Raw genomic sequence first — 25,201 nt, 5'->3', positions numbered from 1 at the left:
TGTGAATGACTTTCATGGGAATAGAATGTGAAATAGAATGTGAAATTAATGTTGCTCCCAGTTACAGAAGACTATTAGTTTGTAGAATATCCCGTAGTTACTAACTAATACTTGTAAACTGAGTGTGAGAAACAACAGAAAATTGTGATTATGAGTTGTTCGTAGAACTCATGAGTTGTTCACACTCTCTTTATAGAACACTTATTAATACAACAGTCCATATGCAGCATTTTGTAAGAAAGTGAATGCAGTGTGTATTGCTGTTTTTCAATTAAATGCATGTTTTAAAAAATATCTTCTAATGGTCAGAGTTTAAGTATGAGCTCTTTTGTCCCACTGATGTGGCATGTTTATGTTACCTTTAATCACTTACAGCCTTTTTCTCCAAAACTGCCAAGTTCGGTTAATTTTCAGATGAAACTGTGCCTAAGAATATGACAAAATATGTTAACATTTTAATAGTTTGATTACCCTTCTTTTCTCCCACTTGTCTTACCACAGTCTGTTGTTGTCCACATACCCTAGTCTTTTTGTGGTGCCATGAGTTAAAATGTGTGCATGCTCAGTTTCTGCATTTCACTTAAAAAGCAACAGGTTCTTAAAGGGTGCTAACTTGGTGACCTGTCTGATTTATCATAAGGTCACACAAGTGCAGTATTTCTGAAAAAACTGCTTAAATTGTGTCTACATCAGCTTCCTGATCTGTTACGTGAAGGAAGATGAAGATGCTTGTCAAAGAGTATGGCAATACCACTGAAGGAGAAGCAGTGTTAGCCTTTAAAAGGCATCACAGAGTCCTAATGAAGTCCAGTGTAAAAGCAATACTGGTTATGGGTACACTAGTGCTATTAGAAATTGCACGTGAGAATATGGAAAAATAATCAAACCCTTGGGCCCATTCAGTTATTGTAAGTCCCATTGATTTCAGTGGAAGCAGAGGAAATGTGGCTTGTCAATGACAGACCTGATGGAAATGCCCACAAGGAGGTCTAGATTGTAAACTGTCAGGACGACCCTCAGTTATTTTTCTCTTTCTCAGAGGGATAGGACCTTAATTACAGGAGTCTAGGACATAATTCTGGGTTTATGTTGATACTGAATAAACGGGCTTCACTGAATACTGCAGAGGTAGGAGGAAAAAAAACCTACCTGTTCTTATTTGTAGTTTATAAACCTGTGCACACTTAGTAGTTACTTGTAGTCCTTTGTGTGCTTGGCTTTTTTTTTCTTTTGATGTTTGCAGAGTACATGTGAATTTACATCAAATAAGTAGGCTATTTTTGGATTTTATTTTTTTCCTTTGCCGTCCCTTTGCAGCTCAAGACAAAAGGAAGGAGGAACGTACTAAAATGTCACCTGAAGTTGCCTTGAACAGAATTTCTCCAGCGCTCTCGCCCTTCATTTCCAGTGTGGTCAGAAATGGAAAAGTAGGACTGGATGCTACTAATTGTTTACGGATTACAGACTTGAAATCTGGGTGAGTTCCTTGTCCGAGAAGAATACCCAGTCCCTCACAGTTGAGATGTCTTTTCAGAACTGGATTTTATTAGGTTCATTTAAGCTCTTTGAATATAGCTGGAGCTGACATTCCAGCTACATTCCTTTTTGTCTTACTACCGTTTTTTAGTTTGGGAGACTTAATTTGTCATATTGTTGGCAATAATAATCTTGTTAAAACACTTTCATCGCTGCCACTTGATAGTGCTGGTTTTCAGCAGGGAGATAGTTATAAACATTTTTTTCCTGTTGTTTACCACTTGCTTACTCGATCTTCTTTGTAATTTTAAAATTGAAGATAAATTTGTATGACCTTACCTGTAGGCATGAATGTGCCAAAACAGAACCCCCCCCCCTTTCTTTTATCTGACCTCCCTCAAGTTCAGTATATCAAGTGGCTATAGGGCCAAGTGTTTGAAATAGGCCAAGCTCCTTCTTTTATTTTTAGTTCTAGAAGTGTTCAGATTAGCTTTCAAGTAGTGATAAAATTTTGGGATTCAAAAAAGATGAAGAGACTTCTGTGTTACACACAGAGGTGTGTAACCTCTGTGAATAGTACACTGGGTAAAGTAGACTTTACTTGAGGCATTGTGCAAAGAGGGGAGACTCCCAAGGTGGCTGATAAAAGAGTACTTGAGATAAGAAGTGTCAGAAATTGCTTTATTCTTTTAGAGTTGAGCATCTAACAGCACCCATTGATTCAGGTATTTATTTTGATACAGGAGCTCAGAGCCTGAAATTACTTTTGCTTAAGATGTCCAAGTCATCTGTTTTGTTCAAACTATTGCTTTATGTGCCATTTCAAATGATACCTAATGCAATAATTGATCTTGAGATCTTGAGAACCACCACAAACCACTGTTGTTAAAAATTTAGTTCTGCTGAAAACTGTTTAATATGCTCCTGTAGGCTGTTTTATTATGGTTTCATGGAGAGCTTGGAAGGTGCTTTTTTGGTGGTTATAATGCCTTTTCAGGAAGGAGGTTTGAATTCTACGGTTAGTTTGAAAGCAACCATTCCCTCCCTGTGAGGTGCTGTGACAGAGTGCAGATTTACTTGGAGGTCTAAGAGGCCATGACTTTGTAATTAGTGTTGACTGGCCTGACATTTAGGCTTGCAAATTATGTAAGACGGGCTGAGCAGTTCTGCATCTGCTGCTGTCATTTCATGCTGGACCTTGCTTACTCTTGAGCTAGTCTTCTAGGAAGGCTGAGATGGGAGCTATTGAAATCTTGAGAGAAAGGAATACAAAGAAAATAGAGAGAAAACACAGCTGTAGTTGGTGGTAAAAGTATCAGTTTGTTGGGAGGTAGGTAAGAGTTTTGATCTCTGCTCACTGAATGCTTATACTGCCTGCCTGCCTTTAAATGAATAGATTGAAATAATAAAAAGCAGTATTTTTCTAGCTGACTCTTTTCAACGGTACTTTTAAAAGGTGTCTAATATTTTTGACCAATGATCTTATCAAGAAATCTTACTTTTGTTATATCCTGAATGTTTTCCAAGACTATTCTTTAAAAACTAAAAACTGCCACCAGCTGCATCTGTCACCCAAACCCAGTGATTCAAATTGTATTGTCACTGTGTTGAATGTGGAGTCTACGCACAAGTAAAGCACCTGACAGAGATTGTCTCATACCTTGTTTAAAGACAGGCTCAGCTGTATGCATGTGTTAGCAATATTGTTCTTTCTGGTTCTAGAACACAGAAATGAACCTCATTTTTGTACTGGGGCTTTGTTTGGCTTGAGATTATTAGGAGATGGAGTTGGGATAATCAAGATTCTGCATTTAGTTGAGAATTATTTTTAAGGGTTTTTTTTGGTACAGCTAAGTTACTTAAAAACATTACTTTAGACAGGATTAATTAGCGATTACTTGAAATTTCTTTGAAATGTAAATTTCATGCATGTGTGTTTTTAGGAAAGATTTTTATTGTTTGTTACAAATAATTCATTGTTAGTTTATTTATATGAGAAAATTTTGAATTTATGTATCAGGGTGGAAGTACGAAGTTCTTGTGATTTACTGCCTTATGATGTCACTGAACAGTTAAACACTGTAAAATTACTTAACATAAGATGGATGCATCACAGTATTAGAGGGAAATCCTTTCCATAATTGAAGATGTAGTTCAGGGGTCTTTAACCTTTAATATGGAAGCTTTTGGTTCTCCATAGACTGTTTCTGAGAGTCCCATGTCAGCTGATAAATAGCAAAGTCCCCAGCCCACTGTGTTGCTAGAAGATTTAAATTTGTTTTGTTCCTGTAAAGGAAAACTTCATTGGTCTCTGAGAGTTCAAAAATGGCTTGCAGATCATGGGTCTGCTCTCCTCCCCTGCCCTTGCATCCCAAGGATATCTAAACCCCTGTGTACTTTCACTTTCGTTACACTTTTTTAAAAGGAAAAAATGACAATGCAGACGAAATAATCAGCAGAGGTAAATGTAGGTACCTGATAGGTGGTATCAGCAAGATGTGATTCTTTCTGTGTTGTCTTTTCTCCTCAAGAGTAACCCTGCGTGCGTTCTCAAAAGAAGCAGCAGCGTTACAGATGGTGTGTCTCCAGACCTCCCGATTGGAGGCCAGAGTAGACTACTGATGATGATCAGTATGGCCCAGGCTGAGATGTTGTTTCAAGAGTCCTTGTATCTTCTCTTCGGGGCTCCTCTCTTGCAGCAGCCGATGGCAAGTTCACCATAAAGCAAGCTCTTAGGGAGGTGGTGGTCCTTCATCCTTGAGACGTGCCCTGCCCAGCTCAGCTGTGTTCTCAGAAACATGGCCTCAATACTTGTAACTGCTGCTTGTTCTAGAACAGATGTATTGGTCACATAATCTGGCCAGTGGATGTTTAGGATTGTACAGAGACAGTGTTGATGGAAGCATGAGACCATAGAAGTTGGACATAAACATAGATGTTGAACAGGAGGAATATGAGGACAACTGTTATTAGAGAAATGGGGATGAGGTACAGAACATTAATTGCAAAATTCCCTTTAGTTTCAATGGGTTGAAATCAGGCTTTCAACTTAAAAAGCAGAACAGGCAGCTGAGGAAGAGGTGCTAGGTTAAATGTTTGAAGTCAAAAGGCAATTCTTGATCTCAAATGAATATGACCATTTTAGAAGTACTATTTGTTCAGAAACTTTGCTTTTATATAGTGATTGTACATTTATTGACACGTGAAAGGAGTTCTACACACCCTAGTTTATACTGTAAAGACCCTGACCTAGACTGAGTTTATTACAGAATGTGCAGGTATTTTATACTTTAACTGATGTGTTGTGTGGAAGATTTTTAAGAATAAATAAATACAATCTTACTGTAACCGTTAAAATACTTAAGGTAAATGTCTCAATGAAGCCATGGTTAACAGGAATTAATGGTAACATACTGAATACAGTAGTATCTCTAAGACCTTGCCCATTCAGAGCCTTGGTTTTGACATCTCAAAAGTGGAAAGAATTTCCTTTTTATTTCACCAGTACAAGATCAAGCTCCAGATTTTAGCCTATCATGTCAGTTGATTTGGATTTGCAAATGGCAAACATATTAAGTCTATAATTATTTCAAAAGTCAAATCATATGTCAGATGGTTTTAGTAAGGAACTTGTTTTGTACTTATTCTGACTTATTGCTGAGACTGACAACTTAGTTTTGTTGTGTTTTATAAACTGTATTAAAGAGCTGATGTTAGATTAAGAGTATGAAGTATGATGATATGTTAATTTGCTTTGCTTGCAAGTGTGGGAGGGAAATATGTCATAGTAAGGAAATCCTATTGTTTTGCAGTCTTTAAGTATGTAAATGTTTTATAATAATATGTTACAGTTCCATAATGTCTGTGTGTTTTACAAACTTATTAGACAGTACCAGTCTCATCAGACACATACATTTACATCTATGAGTAGGACATTCAGGACCAAGTCCTATTTATGGGATTTATATGGCCACTGCTGATGCAGAGTGAGTAAAGAAATGTGAGTACCCCTGAACTGAGTTCAGCAATATGACATGGGAAGGAAGAAGGAAACTCTTCAACAGAAATAGTAATAAAAAGTCAGGTGGCCAAGTCTTCTTGTAAAAGGGGCTCCACAGTGAACAAAAGTAGAACCGGAGTGTTAAGTTGCATCTGAAATATAGCACCTGCAGCAGCACTGATTCCGGTGATAAGAAAACCCTGGCAGGCATCTCTGTTGCATTAATAAAAGACCTTCTTTGAGATGACAGAGTGCATCAAAGCATTTTGAACTCTTGAATAGGATATTACTTTGTTCTAGACCCAAAGAAAATACTGCTGCCAATTGAGTCAATGCCATATATTGTATCATCCAGTTAATCTCCACTGGTGTCTCTTTGAAATAATGACCCATCTTAATTAGATATTAAAATCTACTCATAACCAACTGAACTGTGGCTGAGGCATTTCTCTTAGCATTTACACATATAATCATGGGAAAGATGTTGAATAGGGAAAAGTGATTATTATGTAGATTTAGAAATAGAGGACATTTTCCTATGTGAAGGGTGTTTAATTGTTGTATAATGTAGAATCCAGTTATTTAAGAGACTGCTGCTTTTCCTATGGTGCGTTATAAGAGTGAAAAACATCATTGTGGTGGTCATTGCCTTTGAGAACTCTTTTTTTCCCTACAGCTGTTCGTCAGGGCCCATGCTTAGGCTTCAAATTATGCTGCAAGCCTATTCTTACTCAACAAACTTGATTTTGTTTTTTAAATTACTTTGATGTGTTCCACCAGGCAAAATTTCAAAATGAATACAGTGATTTAAGGCCGCATATATTAGGATTCCATTTTTTTTAGATATCCACTCATAACAAAATTTCAAATTCCATACTTACTTGGTTATACTTATTCCATACTTATGAGGAGATTAATTGTGGAATTTTTATATAACTGGTTTGTAGTAAACCATGTTGATGTTGGTATTCTGTTCATGCATCTGTCTGATTTGCTATTGATTTCTGTCTCTCTGGTTGATATTCAACTATGTGTACAATTAGTTATGATCCTGAAAGAAACCTGTATGAAGAGTGGTCAAAAGAATGTAATTCTCTCTGGAGTAGATTTTAACATACAAAATCACTATGAAGCTGTAATAAGATATTTATAACTTCATTGCCTGGCTTCCTAGTGAGCAATGATGATTTACTTTTTTGTGTTATCAAGCAGACTGCAATATGCTTTGGTATTTCCCTTTCTTTTGGGCATTTCCCTTTTTAAAATAAATATGCATTTTTATGTGCGTATTTTGGGAAATAATGTTGGGCTTAGCTGTGAAATACTATTACAATACTGTAGCAGTTATTTAAAGCTTTTGCTTGATCTTTTGCTTTCATTTAATTTAAAGATTCTACTTCAGTTACTTGAGTAAGGTTCACATCCATCACTCACATTGATGTCTGTAGGTAGGCTTTTTTAACATAGATTTTGTTTATGTATGAAGTTTAATGAATCTGACTCTTCTGAACACAATTACCGTGAAAAGCTTTTTAAAAATAATTGTGTTTTGCTCAAAATGTGTACTTGAAAGGACGTGGCAGTTTCCAGAAGTGTGGTCTTATGATTCCTTTAGTCCTTAGCTATATTGGATAAGTCATAATCTATTACTTTTTCACAGAGTAGGTCATTTCATTCCAGTTTCTGATAACAAATAAATTTCTTCACTGCATAGAATCTTTCTACTGGAAGCTTGTAATTCAAGTAAAATTTAAAAGGCTGAAGCTCTGATGGGACAGTTTGAGAGAGCTGGTGCTGTGGAGCAGCACTTGGAATTCAAACAGCAATTTTAATGTGCTGGTCCAGAAAGACTGACTGTCTCCAAGGTTGTGCTCTCCTGCATTTGTTTCTGAATGTTGAGAAAACAAAGGCAAAATGTCTGTCTGGTAAAAGATCTAAGTGTAGTGTATACATTTGGTAATGGCTTTGTAAATATTCTCCACAAAGTCTGGCATTCCTTTTACACCAGTTTTAAATAAGGTGCTTGAAGTCTTTCAGAAAAAAACACGCATGTGTTTGCAAGTTTCAAGTGCTATGAGTAAAGAAAGGATTTTAAGAAGTAAGGGTAGCATTATATAATTGAAGTAACTTGGGCTCTTGTTTGAAAGCCTACATATATTTTCCTGAGATTTCTTCAATTTGAATACTGCACAATATGTTTTTGCTGGTATTTTTGGATTAGGACAGTGAGTAACTTCCTCTTGTTTGACCTTGAAAAAAGTGAACATCATGGCTACCAGTTTTTTTATGCTTTAATAAAAATTAGAAGAAAGTACTTTATACAGGTGGCAACTGTTTCTTTTCTGATTTATTTAAAGAAAGGATCACATGATGTAGTACGTATAAGTGTGCCAAGTGCTGTTGGAACCATGTACCTTCGCAAGTGTTTAAATGTGTGGTTTTGCTATCTGTGTCTTGGAAGTTCATTGAAAAACTGGGCTTATGTTATTGTAGGTTTCTGTCCAGGTCTTTCTTCTGTTGTAGCGGATGTCTGTGTTACTTCTTTGTGTTGTGCGTCACTGCAGGAGAAAAAATTCTTAAGACTAAATTTTTTGTTGTTAAGACAACTAAAAATCTAATAGTTGGTACCTGGTCCAATTTCTTTGTTTCCAAACCGTTGCATCACACAGATGCAGCATTTATTTAATGTGATCTGGACAGATCTCTAGAATACCATGCATCTTGGTTGCATATTACATTTCACCAGAAGATGAGAACAACTGGCTTTTAATTTTTTATTCTTCTCCTTAGTAGAGAAGTGTATATTCTTGGATAGCTGGCTGGTAAATTCTTCCACTCTTACATATGCAATTATACTTCTTGTATGCCTGACTCTCATGTGCGTATGTGCATACATGGCGCAACATTAAATAGCTAATGTACACTTGTGATGAAGCTGAGACAAAATATGACAATTTTTTGGTTTTGCAGACATGGTCTGATGGGTTTAGGGGCTTTAAAAGCATAGCAGATGATCAGAGGCTTTGTCTTGACAGACTGCTATGCAGTAGTGTTGAAGATTTGATTCTACTACATTTATTTTACAGCCAACAGAAATCCATGGGAATACTTCTGTAAACTACTTCTGACTACCTCTGTGAGTCAGTGATAATGAAGGAAGAAAACCATTAATTTTTTAAAACAGTATCTGTACACTATTTTCTGGCTACACAGTCATTCTATAACAGTGTGGGAAATAAAAAAACTGTACAGGTCTTCTTTTCTAATGCATTGATCACTATGTAAGTCTGAATAAAGAATTGAAAGGGAATTTTCATTGTTGTAAGAATATCTTCTGTTGGCATTTGAGTTGACATCTCTTCATTGCTGCTCTTTTAAATGGACCCTTATAAATACTTTGGGACCTCGTGAGCCATCAGTCATGGTGCTCTTTCTTTTGGCTAATAGAGGAATGAATTTTTCTGACTGTTTGGATAACTCTGTCCATCACTGAATTTGCAGTGTACATTTAATGTCTCAAATTCAGTTGGAAACAGAATAACACTACCAATGCAGTGCTATACCTGAGCTATTTTAATCTCTTTCTTGAGATACTTAGCTTAGGCATTTACTTGGCACTGCACTGCCTGGTGTAGACATACCTCAAAGCAACTATTCTCTAGCTGAAAGTGAGCATCTGAAAAGCATACTTAGAGCTGTAGGTATAAACCAGCAGAGTTTGGTTTGCTCTTGAAGCTGATGTTTTTATTGAAGATATTAAATTCTGTCCATAAGGTAAAGGTAAACCTCTTAACTAATCTATAGCACAGTAAAAGTTGGTAAAAGGGATCATACTTAGTTTGTCTTTCCTGAGAGAAAGGAATTAATGTGTCTGAGACAAATCACTCCACAGTGTAAGCCACAGGTTCTTTTCTTTGTAATCTCTGGTATATGGCTGAAAGATCAAAATTAGACCACTAAGACTGAGTGTTTTTAATATTGTAAGTTAAAAGAATCACAATGAAATTGAGTAGCATAAAGGAAATTGCAGAATTCCATTATGGTAAAGAGACAAAAAAAGTCAAATATAAGACCCTCTAAACTTACATTTTCCTAAAAAAATCAACCCCAAATTCCTAAGCATCACTGAAATAATATTTTTAAACCAAAAATATGACAGAGTACTGCTCTCTTTTAGATGGTCAGTTCTTTTTTCAACAGAAAAACTTGTTTGGATTGTTCTTGTTTATAGTTAGAGAAGAACAAGGAAAGGTGAAGGATTCTTGAGCCATGTTCCCTGGAGCACATGTAACATGCAACTATACGGGGCTTGTTTTGTGCAGGTGCAATTCCACATAGTGGTCTGTTGTAATTTTAGCCATGATTTTCTTTTTCCGTTGGTCTTTTCAGTCTATTGCATATCTTTAATGTTGTAATTAATCTAAAATAATTCTAGATGTAGGAGAACTACTGATATTTGTATTTAGGTGTTATCTTTTCATAGGTTTTCTGCTCTGTCTCCAGTCTTGTAGTATTTTATATAAATATACACAATTTGAAGTTGTCCTTTTGAATGTATGTGTGACTGCCAGCTGTGGAGTTACATTCTAAATGTGGTGATCCTTGCTTGACCTAACTTTCATATCCGAAGAACCAAATTCATGGTTGTTGTATTAACGTAAATTTCTTCTGAGAGAGTATAAGGTTAGAAAGTCAAATCATTAGAGATCCATGACCAGAAAGCTTTAAAATTCTGCAATTAGAAGAAAATTTTAAAAAGGAAATGTGGAAAGACATAGGATCACTGGACCCCTCCTAATATGCATAGAATCATGGGATCTTTTGGGTTGGAAGGTCATCACCTTAAAGGTCATCTAGTTCCAACCCCCTGTCATGGGCAGGGGTGCCACCCATCTGTTGTTTAGTTAGTTTCTTAAAGGGAGAAAATATATAAACATGGACTATGCTTTTGGTCCCTATGTTTTTTTCCTGATACCAATTCATTGTATTTTCCAATAACTCAAACAGTTCTATGGTGTGAAATAAATTACTTTGAAAATAGGTTGGGAGCCCTTATGGTTACTACAGCCGGTGTTGTGAGCAATGCTAAATGACTTATTAAAGCTGACGTTTATAATAGCTCAGCTTTTGTGACTTGCTCCGTGAGTGTGTTCTTTCTGTGAGCACTGAAAGGATATGAAACTCCAGGTGGTTGACTATAATCTTATACTTGGTGAAGAATGGTTCTCATTTAGAGTAATTTAAAAGTAGAAATGTTCCCTGTCTGATTTTTCTTTTTTCTTCAGAAATTTAACTCACGTTAGTGAACATTAGAAACAGAACTTACGACCTTATTAGGTTCTAACTCATTGCAAAGTAATAGATAATCAAATGGCAGTTGTGAAAATATGAAGCAGGATTTGAGTCTGTCAGGAGGGGAGGGAGATGAAGTAAATCCAAAGGATGCATCTGCCATCCTTCATACTCTTCTCTAAAAATTTGCTTATGAGTTCCAAGGCTTTGGGGTACAGCTGGTCTTACAGTATAATGAAGTAGTGACTTTTCCTTGCCTGAATGTGTGACAGAAGGGTAGTTTATGATACTGTGAATTCACTAGTTTATTTACCTAAACATGCTCTACTGGAGTGTATGTTATTAGCATTATCCCATTGCAATTGTCTTTATTTCTGTTCATTTTTTCTAATCGTTCATTAAAATTTCCATTTTCTGTTTCTATTTTATACTTTTGGGGAGTATGTATGTGCCATATGTAGTTTTTGAAAAGAATTCTATGCAATTACCAGAGTGTAAAAGATCTTGCTTACAAAGGAAATCAGTTTGATTATCAGCAGTGTTTGCAAAGTGTGTTTGCAAAGTGTCTTTTGTTGAAAACTTTCTGTTGTCAATTCCTAATAATTTTTTTTTAATTAGTATCATAATTAGCTCCCTGAGACCCAATAATAATGAGCTCCCACCCTAAACTGTAGGGATTCTATGAATGGAAACTTTTGAGAAGTCTGTATTCAGAGCTTTTTTTTCAAGTACACTTGCAATTATAATAGGTGTGGTGCTTCATGTTTCTTTTTGTGGTGGCCCTTTCCAACCTGTCCTGCTATGGTGACTGGAAAAGGGCTCTTCCAAACCCAGCCTTTGTAGGCTAAATGAGCAAGGAGTTTGACACTAAAAAAAAAAAATAAAAAATCAGAGCCGTGGGGGGGGGTTATGTAGTTTCATTTAATATAGAAGTTCTCTGAGATGATTTAAAAATGTATATTTATGTGTGTGTGCTTCCTGTGTTTCCCTCACGGAGGCTGGACTGAACATCTGCCTCCAGCAGAGACAGCCATACTGTGGGAGATTGCAGAATGCTTACCACAAGATTGGGGCAGCTGTGAAGGAGATTTGCAGTTCTAGAAAAAGTCCCAGAGCTCTCCTCACCTCTGATATCTGCTTTGGCAAACTGTCACTCATATTCAGAAAATTACGTTTTCTGTTAATAAACAGCTGCAATATTTGTTTTACTACAGATAGTAGTCACTAGATGCTTTTGTGTAATGTTTCTTCTGAAAGCAGATTGCTGGCACTGAATTGATTTTAAGTAGTTATTTGAACTTTACTTTTAAAAAATGCAAATCTGTCTGTGGGTACAGGAGGGAAGTGAGTGGTTGTTTTTCTAGGGTATATGTTCTGCCGGTTTTCTAAAAATTCTAGTTAGTGTGATGAACTTCATATAAGAAAAATATATGTGAAGGAAAATCAGCACTTACAGTAGATGAAGGTTTTATTGAGTGATTACTCTAAATGTAACTGGATTTTCCAAAAGCAGTGGTTTGTGTCTTTTAAGTGCAAGTCTTTCTCTCTCATATGTGTGATACATATCTCTGTATAAAGAAGGGGAACTGAAGATGAAAATTGATTGACTAGACTATCTCTCCCATTTCAAATTTTGCCTGATTGACAGAATTTTGATTGGATCTGTTTGTTTTCAGCAGCAGCTGCTCAGTACTCTTCTTGTGTATTCACAGGCTTCTGGGTGCCTCTTAAGCTTTGTGCACTGCTGCGGTGAGCTGCAGCATGATACAATTTTTCACTGTCAGTGTCAACTCTCTAAAACATGATTTTCACCATTTTTCTGTTTCCTGATCCTTGCAAAAAACCTGTCACCTGCTGGCCTTCCTTCTACTCTCCTCCCTCCTCCATACACTTTAATTTTTCTTAATGCCTCTGTACATGACTTACCCATCTGTTGTGAATTCTGCAATTAATTCTTAATTAAATGGGATGAAATGCTGTGTCTTCAGAGAACACTGGAGCAGATTTCCATCTAAAAAATAGGAGGAAAGAGGAAGCTGTAGGCATCGACAAAGGCTGTTCTACTGGAGTTTAAGGTGTTTTTCCTATCAAACGCAACATCAGAGTTTTGGGTGTATTTTGAGTTTGCTACCTCTTATTACTAACAAACGATGAACCTGTCTTTGCATCTGAGTTATATTTGACTCTTGCTGACAAAACCTTCAACCTCTAAACCTCTGATTGAACTGTGTCTTGTCATTCCTAAAATAATACTCATTCTTCTTTAGTCTCTTGTATTGTGAAAGGAATCTGACCTCCTTTTTCCCTAACAGTGTCTTTATAGGAGATATGTTACAGTATATATAGGAGCAACTGGAAACATATCCTAGGTGTATTGTGAAGGGTTTGGAATACAGCCAGTGGTCACAACTGACTTTGTGGTGTTGCTTTTTATTTGTGAGTGTGTTGGTTTTAGTAGTGTTTTCCATCGGGGTATCTCTTACTCACTGTGAAGCTTTCTTGGCTCTTACACCAACAGCCTGGTGAGCAAATAAAAGTTGTCTGTTATCCAAAAAAGTACTGATCCTCCAGAATGGCAAGCATAGCAGCCTAAGCACCATGAGATTAAAGAAGCTTTTGCATCTCTGACTATTCTGGTTAGACAGTCTCAGTATTAAGTTCCTGAAATTATAGAGGCTAAATTTCTTAGTCTAATTTTACTTTGCTGTTGTACAGTAAAGTTCGCTGATGATTTGTCTTCAGATAGTGAAGGCAGTAAAGCTTCTCTATGATCTATGAAGGAAGAATGACTAAACACATTGCATACTTTATAATCAGGGAATTTGATAGTCATCAGATAAATCTGACATGACTATTGGGGCTTACACCTATATCACAGATTAAAATAAGAAAAAATAAAAAGGAGATGGCCCGTTTTTCAATAGAGCTACCTCTGATGGCATTTCTGGATATTTGCTATACTTTTATATGGTTGTAAGCAGTGGATTTTAGGAGTTGTATAAAAAACAAGCTTCTTACTGGAATTTTGGGATATAAAGAGGTAGATTTGGAGAGGGGTGTTGATGAGTTTGTTTGGTTTTTTTGAAGTCTTTGGGTAGAATAACCACTCATCTCCTGACTTTAAGGATTAAGGTGGTAAACACTTGTGCTCTTGTTTCTTTGTGACTCCTTCAGTTGGCACAGAACATAATTTTGGATAAGACCTTACCAGAGCCCAAATGATTTAAAACTACTTGTCTTGGGAATGCTTTCAAGTGATGGTTTTAGAAGACTAGTTGATAGGAAGACCATGTTGAAATCTAAGATTATCAGAGTCCTCCTTATCATCGTGGCTTCAGACCTGTAAAATATCAAAGTGGCTTTGTTTTTTTAGCTTAAACTAAACAGAAGAAGTGTCAGTTCAAAAAAATAGTTAATCGCAAATACATTGGGATAAGAGAAAACCTCGCTGTTAAACTCAGGTAGAACTGCATTTCTAAATCAGACAGAATTAATTTTGCAAAAAAAAATACTTTCTACTATACCTATCATTATAGGCTGATGCTTTATTCCAAGCAGGAAAACTGAGTGACTTTTCTGATTTATTTTTTTTTCTTGGATAATCTTTTTTGTTTCCTTTTGTGAGTGGTAAAGAATTCCGAACACTTCTAAGTAAGTGTCTGGTGCTGACAGTGACTTTTTCTTTGTATAAGAACTGGTTTAGTTTTATTCATTGTGAAAGAAATCTTTTCCCAATAGGTCACAGACAATCCCAACTGTAAGATGCGTCAAACACTCAACAACTTGTCTCCTACTTGGAATACTTACTCCATAGGGATGTAATATATCTCAACTGAAGTTTAATCTGCTGTATTTGCTCAAGGAACTTAGCTAAAATCTACTGCAAAAGAGAAAGGTTTGTATTGAGCTGTGGTTGCTTGCGTACCCAGTTCCATCTACCAGTTTCCAGCTGTAAGTCTCAGCACAGCCCCTTTGGATAGGGCAACATGATTTTAAGCGATACACTCACGAATATTCCTTCATCCCGGAAACTTGTCAGGTTGATGATTCTTTGATATTTTAGTAGGGAAGCCATTGTGGGAGATCTTGTGGTATAGCATAAATCATCTTATGAAGACTAAGACATATCTCTGCTCTGAGCATGAGAGCATTAATTCTTGCTTCTGTGGCTTTCCTGTGTAAAATATTGATTATTTAGATGAAGAGATGCAAACCAGTGTAATATTTTTCCATTAATAAAGACAGAGATAACACATCCATATATCATGAGATGGAAGTCAGCTTCTGAAATTAATTTTCAACACCAAGTATTTCTGTTCTGTCAATTCCCTGTGAAGACAGGACAACAAATAACCTTTAAAGACTTCATTACAAGTAATTCCTTTTCAAGTGTGACATTTGTGTGGACCAGATTAAGTAAAAAGATCACATTTCCAAAAGACAAAAGTCTTACATTTTGGAGAAGATAAAGGTCATGTTTCTAGGTCAGACGTGTATAATTATAAGAGGTTCTCTCTGTTAAGGAAATTCAGGCAGGAGATTATGTCCCTACACAGGCCATTACTTGTGGCTTTCTGTTGAAATAGGGACAGACAGACTGCTACATGAACCAAAATTTTTATTTTCCATAGGAGTTTCATTCTTTTACTGTTTATACTAAAAAGAAGCTGCCTCCTTTCAAATGGATATATGTAAGATTCCTGCTTGGTTACTCAGCCTGTTGCATTTATTAAAGTCTCTTGTGCAGCCCAGCCAGAGCAATTTAAGGGGGGGGGGGGAACTGTGAATACTGTCACTTTCCATCACTTCTAGACCAGTACAATTAAAAACATCTCTAGTGCAATATAATAATATAGGAAAAGTACTTAATGTTGCTTTTAGGGACATTTACCATTAAACCAGGCTTTTATTTTAATATTAAAGAATATTATACTTTCTGTAATATTTCCAAATGGCCCATTGTGCTAAAAGAAAAGATTTGTAGGGTATTTGTAAGATCAGAAACTTTTGTGTCTGTTGAAAAGCTGACAACAGTTTAATTTTGATAGTATTTTGAGAAAAGTGTCTCAGACTGTGACCTGTGATACTTTGAAAGAAAATTTCATTAAATGTTAACTGTTGTTGCAGAGATATTTTAGAACCTGAAAAAGGGTTTTTTATGTTGTGCTTTTTTGGAGGATTTTGGTATACTTCCTAGAATTGGCCTTATATATGTTGTAAGCCCTAGAAATACTTTAGAAGTAGATAATAGTATCTATATAGCTGTTAAACTCATTCACAGACATTAAAACACCTTCACAATGGGCACTCCCATTTTGCTGTTCTCACCTACTAAAATACCACAGCTTGGAAAAAAATTATATTCTCTTGTTTCTGTTGCACTAGGGATCCAATCTTTTATATTCTCAAACTGATTTTACTCCCAGTGAGGCTGGTGATGCTTACTGTTCTTGCTAAGCCCTACCTAGGTGTAATTTAAAAATAAGCAGTACAGACCATGAAATAAAAACATTTTTCAGGTCTGTCTCTGTTGTCCGGCATGCTGCATTCCCTTTCACATTTGCATCATTGACAGGTTTCATAAACGTCATTTCTTTTCCATCATCAGTCTTTCAATAAAATGCAAAGTAGTATTCCAGCAAAAGAAAACCAAGTTAGTGCATTCTTCCTGGATGAAGCAAGATGTGAACTAGTCTGTTTTGAAACTTGCTTTCCATTCAAGTCTGCAGTATCTGAAGTAGTTGTATCTCAATTATGTTTCTGTAAATTGTTTTGCATGGTGCTCTCCTAAGACATTGCAAAAACCTTTCTAAAGTGAAGGTAGGATGTGTCTCTTCCCTTTTGTTTGAAGGGACACTTATATAATTTCTGTAATGATACTGAAAAAATGTGGTGTATTATTGTTGAATCAGTGTAGGCTGTTGACTGCATTTGTCTCTTAATTGCATGTCTTAGATTCTAGGTGCACATAAGTGGTTTGCTTATGTTTTCTACTATTTTTATGGAAACTTCATTTAAGTTAATTGTTTTGTAGTTCTGTGGTTGCTTCTTTTTGGTGAAGCTACACATGGGCACAGATTTGAGTAAATAGTTTATGTAGCTCACTGAGTAAAAACAATCTGAAGTTAGTGCATGTGGTTTCCTGAACTTGCAAGTGGAAAGAGGAAAAGCGGCTGTAGAGCCAGCATCTTGGAGAAATGGCTCTCCCAACCATTTTGAGTATGTGAGTGAGAACTGGGATTGCTCCATGTGCCCCTATGCCTCTTGTGCGGTAAGACAGAGCTGCAGCAGTTACTGTGTTGTTTCTGATAAGGGAGGATCCGAAGGTAGGATCAGAATTCTTCTGTTTTCTGGCCTACCCATCTTTTTGCTTTAGGGTGTGTGTATGGCCCAGTAGATGTGGGTTTTGTTCATTATATTTTTAGTGGTGTGTATTAAGAGCTCTACCACTGATCTGATGTATAAGTTTAGGCAAATTATTTTACCTTTCTGTACCTTATTATCACTCACTGTTTTTTCTAGAGTCGGCCAGTATAGCTTTGAGCTTTAAGTGGCTTGCAACAATTGTGCTGGGGCTATAAAAAATTCTCAATTATATTGGGCTGGCAAGAAGATTTCAGAGTTATCAGGATCCCTAGAAACATAAAGCAATGAACTTCTAAGGACTTCCAGTATTTTTGCTCCTGGAACCTGTCATATGCACAGCAGCCTACAGTGGAGAAAGCTTCAGGGACAATTCCTGGCAGTGAAACAATTCGTGTCCCTTTGCTTCTCCATTTGCAACTGAGATTTTGTTTTTGTTTGGTTTTTTTTGTATGCAAATATTTTGGTACATGATTTAAAAGGTATGAAAAAGTTGGTCATCTCTGGCCTAGACACTAAACAGTTTTCTAGTGACTTTTCTATTCGTAAAATGCTCTCTTATCACCATGAGGCCCAACTGCTGTTTCAGATAAACTGGAGAGTCACAGATCATGAACATACATCCTCAGTTGTTATATAGCCTCAGGTACCTTGTTATGAAACTTGCTCACCTGAAGGCTACTGTGAGACTTTCCACAAGCGAAAATTTTAATGTTATAATAGGTAAAAAATGAATAACTGTTGGTGTATTAAAATTCATCCCAGTTATCTGGGTGGCAGGGATAGGGAATATGTAACCGTGTTACTGTGACATAGAGAGTTGTGGCCTGCAAAATTGTATACAAAGTAGAGGACTTGATGACTTTGACTAATTGTTACCATTCTAATAATGCACTCAAAACCAGAGCATTTTGCATGTGTGTTTTCATTATAAAATGGGAGACAGTTGGCACAGATCCTTAAATTTCTTATGCTGTTGTGGGAACTGTTGATCAAAAGAGGATAGGCCTCCTGCGTCTTTCCCACCTTTTCTTCTTTCCCAGATTCATAAGGATTTTTAGTAGTCACGACATGTTTACTATCAGTCATTTGTATCCTGTAGAATAATGTTCGTGTTTGCTGCCATCTGTAACTACTTAGGACATTCTTCTCTTGTCTTCATTTTCAGCTGTACGTCCCTGACCCCTGGACCCAGCTGTGATCGGTTTAAGCTACATATCCCTTATGCTGGAGAAACGCTCAAATGTAAGTTAAAAAATACTGCTGTTGTATCTTGGCCTTTTTTTCACTGTTCCATATCTCGTTAAGTTTTCCAGTGTGTCTGACTTCATGAGTTTTGAGATACCTGTGTTGTTTTCTCTTAAAGCTTCAGCTGCAAGAGCACACAACTATGAAGAATATCTCATATTTAAGTTTACAGCCTTCCATGATAGTATTTTGAAAAAATGAGTTATAAAAGCCAAAGCTTACAACCCACCCCCCCTAGTATTTCTGTATGTTTCTTTATATATTTCTAAATGTTATAACTTAGGCAATCTCATGACCATTTTTAGACTCACTTGTGATTTGTATGTGCTTTGTGTTGTTTCTTTCTGTCTCTTTTAGGAAGAATTCTTTATTAAGCTCCAATAAAAGATGTCATTCTCTTATTTTATTAAGTATCTTTAAACAATAACTGGTATAATTGACCAGATTAGCGAAATGCTAATTTAGTGGTATTGTTAAATCCTTCTTATGCTTAGAGGATCTGTAGATACCTAGCTCATTTGCCCACTCTTGGTGTGTGTTTTGTTTGTCTTAGTTTATGTTTTGGTTCAAAGGATTAGAATAAAATTTGAGTTTGTATGTTTTTAGAATGTAAACTTTCTAAATACTTGAACTGCTGAAAAATGGTTGTGTTGTTTTTCATCTCTAACAACTGAAATATGAGAGAGCATGAAGAATTTCAGATGAAGTAAAATTCAAAGCTTGGCAATTACAGATTTAGGGCAGCTCTGGTAAAGCCACAGCTGGAGTACTGTGTCCAGGTCTGGTCTGTCTATTACCGGAAAAGCATGGACATATTGGAAGGAGTACAGCAAAAGACCACAAAGATGACTAGAGCAACTGGAGCATCAGTTGTGCAAGGGGAGGCCAAGATAGATGAGGCTTCTCAAGAAGAAAAGGCTCAGGGCAAGTCTTACTAATATATATAAATACCTCATGGGGGAAAGGAGTCTGGCTCTTCTCAGTGGCAGTCTCTAAAGGGAAATGGTTACAAATTGAAATATAGAAAATTCCATTCAAATGCTATAAAAAAACTATTTTGCAAGGATGGTCAAAAAGTGGAAAAGGTTGTGCTTGGAGCTTGTGTAGTTTGTATATCTCCATCCCTGAGATACTCAAAAACCAACTGGACATGGCTGTTAGCAATCTCCTCTGTTTACCCTGCTCTGAACTGAAGGACTGGACTAGGCAGTCTCCAGAGGTGCTGTCCAGCCTTAGCCATCCTGTGAGTCTGTGAAAATATGCTATCTGGAGAAGCAAGTACTTGATGGGAACAGAAATGGTGAGCATTTAAAACACTGCTTTGGTAGTATCCATTTGGACTGCATCATACACATACTGTAGCTCTCTAAGACATTTTAAATATTAAGAATGTAGTTGCATTCCTTCTGCAATAATTTTTTTTGTCATTATGTCATGCACTGGAGGTCCTTATCCTTTATGAACAGAAATCAACAAAATTAAACTTCTTTGTGATGGTTTCAGTCTAGGCCTTCTTGTATATTTCTTTTAAGCTTCCATTTGGCACCTGTAAGGGAAGTTGTCTTTACCAGAAGTTGATCTGGAAGTTTGCTTATGTGTTCGAGAGAGGAGCCAGGCTCATGTATCAGCCTACTATGACTATTTTGTCTATTCTAAATATATTAGATTATGGCTCAAGAGTACTAGTTGTTCTTTCTCACAAGATAAAAATGGACTATTAATTCCTAGCTAGCACATATTTTAAGAAAAAGGATGTGGCTCTGCATTTATTCAGAATTTTTACTAAGTAGTGGTTGTATTATATGAAGCCAACTACCCTATGAGGGAGAATATGTATTTAAAATTGTTGTACTGTGTAGCAGACTAAACTTGTTGATCTTGGTGTGTTCTGCAATGTGTAGTAAATTCCACTTGAGTCTTGTTTGATGACTATGATCAAGATGCAGTCAAAAGAAGCTTCATTGGATGGCATGCTTTAGAAAATGGTATCATATTTTCTATGTGACTGTCTTATTCATCGCCATACAGGGCCCTATTCGTGCATTCTGAGAGCTTTAAGTCTTTTCTTATTTTAGGTAGAGGCTAGGAGTGTTCCTAATTCATAAATGAAAATTAATAGATTAAAATGCTCATATGCAAGTGCATAGGCTTGCAGACTATATTAATATGCTAAATGACTGTAGTCCCATTAAAATACCTAGAAATATGAGCTCTTATATTTTTAGTATCACATAAGCAATTAAACAACAAAAAAACCCGTAATGCTACTGTTCTCTCCACCTTCATAAAACCCAAACCACACATTTTAACCACGTTTTATATTTTAACAAGACCAACTGAGAGTGATGTAAACAAATGTATCTTTTTCAGAAGTATCTAATAATAGTGAATTCAAGTAATAATAATCCTCCGCGTTTCAGTGTTAAATGTTTGAAAATGCTGTGAATCATTCAGTCTCACAGCATGTGGAATAAATAGTGATGTGAGGACATTCAAGAAAGCTTTAATAAATTTGTGTTTAGATCTGTAATGATGGCAGGGGAAGACAGCCATAGTGTGCAACCGGAGATTTTTAGATTCTTTGTTGTAGCTGTTGCTAGATCTGTTATCTTTCAAGGACAGAATATTTCTGCAAAGGAAAGTTGTGAAATCTGCCAGAATAAAAGGATTGGCTGAAAATGTTCAGGATCTCCAGTGTATGGGCCTCGGTATGTGGTACTAAACACAGGCTGAAGTGTCTAGTTCCTTTGTGGTTTGTGTTACATCCTCTTTGCAACAGATTAGGTCTTTGTATATCATCAATCATAACCGCTGCCACTGCACAAACACCCCAGCATGAATCCTAGTGTGTTGAAAACTGTTGGCATGCAGCTTTAGGGAAGTATAACTGCATAGTTACAGTCCTGTTTTGCGAAAGACCAGAAAATTCACAGTTTCTTGAAAAAGGAGAAAGTGTACTTGCAGGCAAGACAGCGGCTGACTACCTGTAGTGTAAAATAATTGCTTTGTTAGCTTTGGTAACAGCAAGTGTCTTGTGAGTTAAGATTGGCTTACCTTCACCTTACTCTTGCAAGTATTCAGAGCTGCTTGAATGTTACACTGAACACTCACTCAGCTCCAACCACGGACCTTGGAGATATCCACAATTTTATACTAAAGAAAATATTAAGCCAGCGTTCAAGATAAATTAGTTTGTCATACTAATTATCTTCCATCACGCTTCAGAAATTTTCAAATGATGCTTTCAGGGAGGCACTTTTACCTTATTTTCTTCTCTAAAGGGAAGAATTTTTTTTTTGGTTTTCATGGCGAGAATGGTTAGAAAACTTGAGCCTGCTCTTATTAGACTGTCAATTAAAATCTGAGACAGCCATTTTGTTTTTGTTAGTTCATCCAGAAGTCAATGTTGTTACATTAAACTTGATACTTTTCTCTGTATTTGAGTTTTTCAAAGCTCTTAATTGGAGTTTTAATTTCTGGAAGGCTGTCTGTAATACCCTGTAAGAGGTTGAATCTGTGTTCCTACGACAAAACTGATTTTGTGTGGTATGCAGAGCTATCCTTTATTGCTAACTGAACAGCAGTATCTGCTTAGTAAAGTTCAGTATTCTGTCTGGAGAAGTATTTGTGTATTTTGAGGTGAAGCATTCTGTAACTGTTGCAGATACTGAGGTCTTAGTTGATAAAACATCATGGCAGGTGTCAGTAGAAATTGTCAGGATAAGCACAGTTACAAGCTGCAATAGTGTCTACTGAATAATATTAATAATTAAAATACATCATTTAGAATCAAATTACAATTTTGTTCCAGCAAACCCTGGAATATTTTGGTTTTGGTTTTCCTTTTTCACTCAAGCTTTCGTTGCTGCTTGCTAAAAGAGTCTGACTTTTTTTTTTTTCCTGTGCTCTTCACATTTTCTTTTTCAGGCACTGATGCCTCCTTCCCTCTCTGACCTTGAGTGCTGTCATCTGGAATTTCACAGTGATTAAACAATGTGTTGCCCTTGTGATGCTACTGTTCTCTGTGGCCTCTTGAACTCTAGTATTTTCATATTCTGTCTGATTTTCGCTATTTTTATGTGAGTGGATTATAGCTCTGGGTTCTACTGCCACCACTTTGTTTTCCTTGATCCTGAAGAACATCGCTTTTTTTCTCATTTGAAGCTTAGTTTTTCTATTTTTTTTGCTTCTGATTTCTGTTTGTTAGTTCCTTACTTATTTTAGTTATCGACCTTAGAGGAGGAAATCAGTTTTGCTGCCTAACTAGTCTAAGAATATTGCCCATAATATACAAAATCTCATCTGCTTTTATTCCTGTGATGGAACTCTTTCAGTAAGTTCATCCAATCTTCCTGTGGCTTTCTATTTTAAGGAAGCAGTTAAAAATAACAACAAAAAAGATAAAGAAGAACCTGACCTCCTTGTTGCCCTTTTAAAGGCTGCTTTGCAAATTTATTTGCTAAACACTTGTTTATTGTGCCAATAAGCAATTGTAAAAACAATTTTGCAAGTTATTGTAAGATTTAGAATTCTCATAAACCATGTTGCTGCAATGAATGTGTCAGTGTTTTGTGCACCATTCAGTTATTTTACACAGGTTGTGGTTTAGTTGAGGCTCTTACAGAAAGGATTTCTTGATTGCTCTATTTCACATTATACTTAGGTGATATCCTTACCTGTATGGTGTGTTTCTGCTGGGTCATGCAACGTGCCACAGATTTTTCCAGGCAATATGTTTTCTCAAGTTTGTCTGAGTCTTGCTTTACAGGGCAGGAAGAATAAATCTTTTTCCTTTAGTAACTTTTTCATTATTCAATGAATGTACCTAATGGGAGTGTCAAGAGATAGTCTGATCTTTTTGCAATATTTATTTCTTCATTGAATACAAAGTTTACAACAATATTTTCCTCTTTTAAATAATCACCTTCCTCTCACTTGTGTTTTTTGTGGGTTTTTTTGACACTTTTCCTTACGTAGTGGACTTCTATTGAGCAAGTAAATCAGAAGTTTTTGCAGGTGTAAGTCTTAAACAGTGTATTTCTGCATCAAGAGAAGTGACCTTAGAAGTATCTATGTGCAAGTGTGGACTTACGGAGGCTTAAAAGATTTTACATTAGGCTTCCACACTGGTACTGCCATTGTGCCTTCCAACTTTGCTCTTTCCTCCTTTTCTCTCCTGTTTAGGCTGCACATACTGGTGATGGTCTGCAGTCCATTTGGTTAAATGTATTTATCCTTCACCTTCACATTTTTTGACTTACCCAGTGTCTCTGTTTTAACTTCTCCAGTGTTGCCTGGCTTTAATTTCTGCCAATATCTTATCCCTTCTTGTATTATCTGTTATCATCTTTGTCCTCTTCAGTTCTAGTACTAACATTTCTGAGAAAGCAGTTACCCAGCTACAGAAGTGCAAGTAACCGAGATTGTCCTGATGCCTTCTTGCTCAGCTTTGAAGCCAACTCATTTATTTTTATTCCACTTTTTCAGATTTACCCACTTTGCAAAAGAATGTGATTTCTCTCTCTGTACAGTCTTACAGCTCTTTTTTTTTCTCCTACAGCAACATTTGTAAGTTGAGTTAAAGAAAAAAAAACACCCACACCTGCAATCCTTTGTCCAAGAATCAAATTAACATCCTGCAAATTCTTTCTATATATTTTTTTCTTTTATTGGAAAACTGGGACTTGATTCACTAGCCTAATTATAGATGTCTAACTGAGGTTCCCTCAAGTACCTTGGTAGTCTTTTCAGCTGCTGACCCAAATGACACTGATCTCTCTGAAAAAGCATGTCATAAATGTGCCCTGAGGCATCTCAAATGACACTAAACAACTTGATTAATCACCTGAACCACCTTTATGGAGACTGGGTCTTTTGCAGCTTTGCATGTAGCAGAGTAGCTGGGATTTTTTCTGGAGTGTCAGAGAGGTACAGAGAAGGTTGGTTTTTTTCTGATACAATCAAATACCTTTCTTGCAAATTGTCCCTCTATTCTGAAATGTTTTTGAGTCTTTATTAATGACTTTTTTGCCCTTTTTTTTTTTGATACCTTGATTTGCACGTGAAGTCAGAAATTAAGCTCAAAAGCATCCTTTACTTAAAAGAAGAATAGCCTGGCAGCAGCAATACCACACCAAAATAGAATTACTCCTGTATCTTCCTTCAGTAGTAGTAGTTTTGTATTTAACAAGTTGTATTGTCATTTCAGGAATTAATCTTTCTTGCCAACCAATTAATAAAAGGCTCTATAGGTAACTATATTACTGTGTTTGACTTAAAGCCTGTACAGCAAAAATGTTTAGGGTGGAACACAGTGACAAGTTGGCAGGTCTGTGTTTAGTTCATTTAAATCCTTTTGTACTACTGGCTGTACTGACTTAGTATCTTGGTTGTAGTGAGTAACTGAGTTTTGTATCTGTAAAGACAATTAATAATGGCTGGTTTAGGTAAGAGTTTGTTTATAGAAGAGACCGATCAGTAGCTTTTGTCTACAATTTGCGTGGCTACTAGAAGGGACAGGTTAGCATTCTGAATTGATGAATAGTACAATTCTCCTGACTTTTTCGTTTTAATATTCAACAAGAACATTTTCTGTATTTTCATGAAACTGATTCTCCACATATATTTGGTCTCTTACTTCAGCAGTTTTCCATATTATCTGTGAGTGCATTTCATAATCAAGTTGCATTTGGATTTCTTAAAAGCCAAATGGGTTGATCTCCTTCATAGCAAATTCCATTCAAATTGGTCTTATTTCAGGCTGCAGTGGCCACACATGTTTATTCTACATACTTAGTGCTGACTTAAAAATTCTTGGCATCA

General features: G+C 36.3%; 1 protein-coding gene across 2 annotated transcripts in view; it reads left to right on the top strand.

Moving 5' to 3' along the window:
* Positions 1 to 1,290: 1,290 nt before the first annotated feature.
* The window catches only part of BABAM2 (BRISC and BRCA1 A complex member 2), a 167,989-nt gene continuing 144,078 nt past the window's right edge, over positions 1,291 to 25,201 (top strand). For both annotated transcript variants that reach the window (XM_029965056.1, XM_029965057.1), the window contains exons 1-2: positions 1,291 to 1,477; positions 18,300 to 18,376. In XM_029965056.1, coding sequence (XP_029820916.1) covers positions 1,350 to 1,477; positions 18,300 to 18,376 — 205 coding nt within the window. In that variant the 5' untranslated portion in view covers positions 1,291 to 1,349. The remainder of the gene's footprint in view (positions 1,478 to 18,299; positions 18,377 to 25,201) is intronic.

The sequence above is a fragment of the Manacus vitellinus genome, unplaced genomic scaffold, assembly GCF_001715985.3.
Source record: "Manacus vitellinus isolate BGI_N305 unplaced genomic scaffold, ASM171598v3 scaffold_8_pilon, whole genome shotgun sequence".
In the NCBI taxonomy this organism is placed as follows: Eukaryota; Metazoa; Chordata; class Aves; order Passeriformes; family Pipridae; genus Manacus; species Manacus vitellinus.
This window is presented reverse-complemented; position numbering and strand designations above follow the sequence as displayed.